The sequence below is a fragment of the Octopus bimaculoides genome, chromosome 22 (assembly GCF_001194135.2).
Source record: "Octopus bimaculoides isolate UCB-OBI-ISO-001 chromosome 22, ASM119413v2, whole genome shotgun sequence".
NCBI classification, from domain to species: domain Eukaryota; kingdom Metazoa; phylum Mollusca; class Cephalopoda; order Octopoda; family Octopodidae; genus Octopus; species Octopus bimaculoides.
The window spans coordinates 22,480,178-22,486,728 of record NC_069002.1 but is presented as its reverse complement, the minus strand read 5'-3'; the positions used below and the strand labels follow the sequence as shown (position 1 = coordinate 22,486,728).

Below are 6,551 nucleotides of genomic sequence, written 5' to 3'. Positions count from 1 at the left end.
TGTGCGGGTGGCACATAAAAGACACCATTTCGAGCGTGGCCGTTTTCGTGCTGGTGACACGTAAAAGCACCCACTACACTCTCTGAGTGGTTGGCGTTAGGAAGGGCATCCAGCTGTAGAAACTCTGCCAAATTAGATTGGAGCCTGGTGTAGCCATCCGGTTGCACCAGTCCTCAGTCAAATCATCCAACCCATGCTAGCATGGAAAGCGGACGTTAAACGATGATGATGATGATGATGATGATGGTTGGTTTAAATGCTGTAGTATTTATGAGGTGTTTGGGAACACAGTTGTACAAAAGGCTCTTCTTAGAAATTAAGATGGTTCACTTGAACTACAAATACTTTTCAGTGGCTAGTTTTGTATAATGGAATCAGGGGCCAGCAGGATTTTCTAAAGACATTCGATGCCATCACTTTCTGTTTTGACTAAATGGTATTTTCATGAGATGAAAATACCATTTAGTCAAACCAAAACTAACATGGAGCCAAATGTAATAAGGAATACACAACCAGATAATGTTCTTAGATATTTACTCCAAATATAAAAAGTAACTAGTCTCTTTGATACACTTAGACTTTCCAGTAGGGATATTGGAATACAGTTTGGTACTGTGCTGTGCAAGGTGCCACATTTATTATAAAGAGAGAAAATGAGTACTAAAAGTTTTAGGACATTTTTGCTTTCTAGACATGATCACTAATAGAGGAGGGACATATACACACACACACACACACACACACACACACACACACACACACACACACACACAATTGGGTGGGGTGCACAATGTTGAGGTAAAACAAGGAAATGTAAAGCAAAGTTAGAGAAGGATGCAAGAACAGGAAAATATGTTTAAGGACCACTCACATAACCTGCAGCAGTATTGAAATATTCTAAAGCCATCCTTTAGAAGATGAAAATAGATTCAATGAAATGGTTAGAAAAACCAAGGAACTAATGCTTTTAACATTTATAACTGTGTTGTTTGTGTGTGTGTCGGTTCTTCATCTCTGTAGGTCTTATCAAGCTTGCTTTCTATCTTTTAGAAAGATAAAGTGCCTTGCTTCCCTGGGCATGGACACATTAAAGCTCCGACATCTAGCAACTGACTTCGTAGACACCCACAAAATTATCCACCATCTTTCCAGCAACAACCTTTGGCACCTTTTTGAATTCCATATGTCTGACACATGTAGACATTCTCACAAAATCAAGAAACAACACAGCATCCATGAATTTTGGCAATGTTTTTTCATGCCCAGAATTGGGGAAGCATGAAATAACCTACCCAGGTCAGTTATTAGCTGTTGGGACTCTATTACATCCTTCAAAGTTGGATTGGTAGAATTATTAGAATGTTGGACAAAATGCCTTGTGGCATTTGTTTTGGCTCTTTACATTTTCAGTTCAAATCCTGTTGAGGTCAACTTTCTTTTATCCCTCCAGTGTTGATAGAATAAAATACCAGTCAAATACTGGGGTTGTTGATATCGACTAACCCCTCCCCTCAAACTTGCTGGCCTTGTATCTAAACGGTTATAAGAACATTGGAAATTAATGCGTTACGATATTTCTGCTGACCTAAGATCAAGTCCCTGTTGTGGTTCTTCATCCTTCAAAAGTTGATCTCTCTAAGTATTGTGGGATTGATGTAACCAACAAACCCATGCCCTCTAAAATTTACAACCTTCTGCCTATATTCCAAACTCTAGTCTTTTCCTTATATTAAAGTTTTTCTTCTTTTCTTTTTCAGGAGTGACAGCTCATTCAATTTCTTCATATTTTTCTTTGTATTCTTCTTTCAATTTTGCACATGTGTCATCATGTCTTTGGGAATTCCAGGTTTCACAGTGTGAGTATGCTTCTGTTCTACTTTTTTAATTCTTCTACCAAATATTAATCAGTCTTCTTCCTTTCTCATTTCATTCATTTTTCACCCTTCTTCCTTCCGATTCCATCACTCGTCTTCTTCCATCCAATTCCTTCACCTTTCAGTTCCTTCACTCTTCTCCCTTCCAATTCCTTCCCTCTCCTAATTCTTTTGTCTTCCTTCCTTTCAGTTCTTTCACCTTTTATCCTCTCAGCTGCTTCCCCCCTTCGTTTCTTTTCCCCTTTCTTCCTGCCAACTCCTTAACCCTTTAATTCCTTCACCCTTTTCCCCTTCCAATTCCTTCACCCCTTTTTTCTTTCCAGCTCCTTAACCTTTCAATTCCTTCACCTGTCAATTCTTTTGCCCTTCTTCCTTCCATTTCTTTCGCCCTTCAACCTTTCAATTCCTTCACTTTCTTCTCAGCTGCTTCCCCCTTCGTTTCTTTTCCCCTTTCTTCCTGCCAACTCCTTAACCCTCCAATTCCTTCACCTTTTTTTCCTTCCAATTCCTTTGTCTTTCTTCCTTCTAACTCATTCTCTCTTACTTTTCTTTCCATCATCACTTCTTTTCTGTCTTTCTCCATCTTGTAATCTCGAACTTTCATTTATTTCCTCGCTCATTCAGTGATGAACTGTTGTTATTATTATCGTCATTATTATTATTTATTAACATTACTCTTATTTATTTATTGTTATAAAGAAATCATTATTTCATTTTCATTATTTTCAATATTATCACCATCAATGTTTTTGTTCTTCCTAGACTTAACGATAGGCCCTATTAACCTTATATTTTGTATCAGTTGTTGTATATTTGTGTTTTGATTGTTTGAGCTCAAAAGCTACCTATCTTCTGCTACCCAACAATACAGAAACACACACACCCTGCCAAATTTATTCCCCAAATTGAATTTGGCTTAATTACACACACACGCATTCTTGCTCTCTCTCTTTCCCTCTCTTCTTGGATTTTAGAATTTATTTCAAAAATCAACAAAAATCTATAAAACAACAGTTAATATATATACTGGTAGAAACATTCCCTTTGGGTAGTTTTGTCTAGTTTTTTTTTTTTCTTTTATGTTGTAAAAACAAAGAATGGAAAATTTGGTACATTTTTAATTTCATTTTACATATATTTCATTAAAGCATAAGAAATATATTGTGAATGTAAATATATTAATAATATAGATGTAGAGAACATGTAGAGGATCTCTTAACTGTAACTCCTCAGACAATGATTGCAAAATATTATTACCTCCGCTTTTTGTTTTCCTTTTGGAGTCACTTAATTAAGTACCAGTTAATTACTGGGGTCATTGCAATCAACTATCCCCCCCTCCCTCAAAATTTCAGGCCTTGTGCCTATAGTAGAAAGGACTATTATTATTATTGATAATAATAGTAAAATGAGCTGGCAGAGTTGTTAGCATGCAGGACAAAATGCTTAGCGGCATTTTGTTTGTTTTAATGTTCTGAGTTCAAATTCTGTTATGGTTGACTTTGCCTTTCATCCTTTTAGGGTCGATAAAATAAGTACTTGTCAAGCACTCAGGTCAATGTAATTGACTAGTCCTTTCCCCCAAAATTTAAGGCTTTGTGCTTCCAGATGAATGGATTATTATTATTATTGATAATAATAATATTCATAATGTATTTCCTATACTATAATGAAACGTATGTAACATGAATTAAAAATGTACTAAATTTTCCTGTCTTTGTTTTAACATATTTAGTCAGCAAATATTATGATTCATCTGGACTTTCAACTAGTATGTATGATTTTTTGATTTAAAATGATAGGTTGTGATTTGAGGAAAATTCGGCTACTAATTCTTGAGTTACAAGCATTAAAGAAATATAAGAAAGAGCAAAAATGATGAAATATTAGAAACATGTAAGAGAGATACAAAAAATTTTTTTTTAAATAAAAAAAAAATTAAATGGTTTTTAAACACTTCTAACAAAGATTGAAAGTTATAAAATAATGAAATGTGAAAGTCTCTTGACTTGCTCTCGTTGCTGTATGTGAAAAATATTTGCTTCATTTTGTGTAAAATCATTATTGCTCCAGCAATATTGTGATAACAGCTTAACTTAGACTGATGGGCAGGGAAGTGAATCTAGGTTTAAAGATAGAAACGGGAAAGTTTTCAAAACTCATCTCAACTACACTTGTCTGGTCAAATAGATGCATCATGGGAAGTGATGGAAAAGGTAACTATTAGCTTCAAGAGAAAATCAAATACTGGTGACTTTTTTAGGTCTTTACATGTGTATGTTGAGATGACTGACAGGGTAATGATTTATAGATTATTACCAACATTGCATGTATTGAAGTCTATTTTGCCGTAATGTAATTTAACTGACTGCAGCACAGTTCATTAGCTGGCTGTGTTGAGTTTAAATTCTGTGTATAAGGAAAGCATCTATGATTCTGGGGCAGATTTGTCATTCATCAGCTTGGTGCTATAGAAACCAACATTGGATGTAAGTTCCAGACATTTGGATCTTATGTCATCATCGTCGTCTAGCTTCTGTTTTCCATGCTGGCATGGGTTGGACAGTTGGACAGGAGCTGCCCAGTTGAAGAGCTGCCCAGGCTTTATTTGTCTAAGACTATTGATACAGAGATTTTATCACCGAGTGCTGGGTGGTGCATTGTTGTAGTGGGAAGAAAGGGCTCATTGTATAAAGTTCCAGAAGTATAAGATTGAGCAGGGTGGACATGGTGGTGGTGTGTAGTCTAGCATTAAGACAGAAGCTTTAGATAAAGTATGTTCAGTGTATGACGGATGGACTTTGATGTAAATCTTCATTAAACATGCACTGAGGAACCAATGAAATAGGCTGGTTTAAATGCTAAAACTAATAAATATGAATTTTATTTCAGAGAGAGAGAAAGAGGGCTACAAATGTATATGTACACATTGTTTTACATATATATATATATAAGGTGTTATCAGAAAGTTACTTCCCTGTACATAAATGTGATTGGTAGTTATTGGTGGCCAACCTTACTGAGTTCAATCTCAAAGTAGGCTTTGTCATATCTACTTGTGTCCAACTATTATTTATAGTTTTGTAATGTTGTGTTACAACAATTCTGTGATTTTTACAATGATGACAAATTCAAGCAGGTTTCCTGCATCAGATTTTGAATGAAGCACTGTGAGTCTGCTATTGAAACCCTTGAAGTATTTTGTAAGATTTGTGACATGTGTTCTTTGAGTGTTATAGATTGGTTGAGTATCACTTTAAGATGATGAGCTTTCAAGGCAAGAAATCTGTAGTAAAATACCAGAAATATTGGAGGAATTGTAAACTTCTCCCTTGCAGAACAATCCATCAGTTCTCTCAAATGGTTGGAATCTGTTACGATTCTGTCTGGAGAATCATATAGAATATCTGAACATGTATTGCATTGGTTTGAATTTGGTCTCTGTTTGACAAATGAGACAGTCTTCAAAAGTAGCTGTGTTTTCACATGTACTTTAAGATTCACGGAAATATTAATAGTGATACCTAATCTTTAGAATTATCACAGATGATGACATTTGGGTTTATAGTTAAATCTGAAGACAAAACAGCAATAAAGAACTTGCAGTGAGTAAAAACAAATAAAGCAAAACAGATCCACAATGCAATGAAAACCAGGCTCATCGTGTTTTTAATGTCAAAGGTATCTTTCACCAATAATTTGTTTCTCCCAACTGTAGTGTGATTAACTGAGGTATTTAGCAGAAGATTCACTATAAAAAATGCCCAAATCTATGGTGCAATTACAGTTGGTTGTTGCAGCATGAAAACCACTTGCTCTCACCTTTATCTAGATGTAGTTTTTGTCTGAAAACAAAATGGTTTTGCCACACACTCCATATTCTCTTACCCTATCTCTCAGTGACTTCACTAGGTTTCCAAAAACAAAACTGAAGGTGAAGGGGTATTGTTTCAACATGGTGGATGACATTGAAAGAAAATTGCTGGGCCTTCAGTGTGGCCTTCAGGAAATGGGTTTCTGCAGTGTTTTTGAGGTATGGAAGACTTGTTGAGATTACTGTTTATGTCCCCAGAGGGTCTATTTCAAAGAGGATGGATACCAAGCAGAAATTAGATTAGAAATACATTATTTACTAAAGCACAGCTTTTTTTTTTTTTCAGATTTGGTCTGGGAACTTTCTGATACCACCTTATATATATTGACACATACTCTAGATGGGTACATATATACCTAGTACACACACACACACACACACACACACACACACACACACACACACACACACAGTGTATAACGACTAAACTGTTTTCAGCATGCAGTTTTGTTGTTGTTTTTCGCTTTTGTTGTTGCTTCTGTTTGTGTTGATGCAGTGTTTGTTATGTTCACTTATTTTTTACAGTGTGTCTTGTTTTGCAATTGGGTAGGGTCACCTCACAACTTGATTCATAGATTAATTTGAACTTTAAGTAAGAATGAAAATGAGTGGCCTTGTAAAATTTGGACGTACACTGTCTCAAAGAATTTTGCATTTGATTCCACTTTGGCCTTCTCATTACTTTCCTTTTTCTGTCTTCTAATTTTATATATATATATAATATATATATGTATATATATATATATATGTATATATATATATATGTATATATATATATATGTATATATATATATATGTATATA

At 35.0% G+C, this 6,551-nt stretch overlaps 1 protein-coding gene across 6 annotated transcripts in view; it reads left to right on the top strand.

The window, feature by feature from the left end:
* Window positions 1-6,551, top strand: part of LOC106875112 (secretory carrier-associated membrane protein 1) — a 124,950-nt gene that overhangs the window by 89,380 nt on the left and 29,019 nt on the right. For all 6 annotated transcript variants that reach the window (XM_052975702.1, XM_052975703.1, XM_052975700.1 and 3 more), the window contains one exon: window positions 1,758-1,856. In XM_052975702.1, the coding sequence (XP_052831662.1) occupies window positions 1,758-1,856 (99 nt within the window). The remainder of the gene's footprint in view (window positions 1-1,757; window positions 1,857-6,551) is intronic.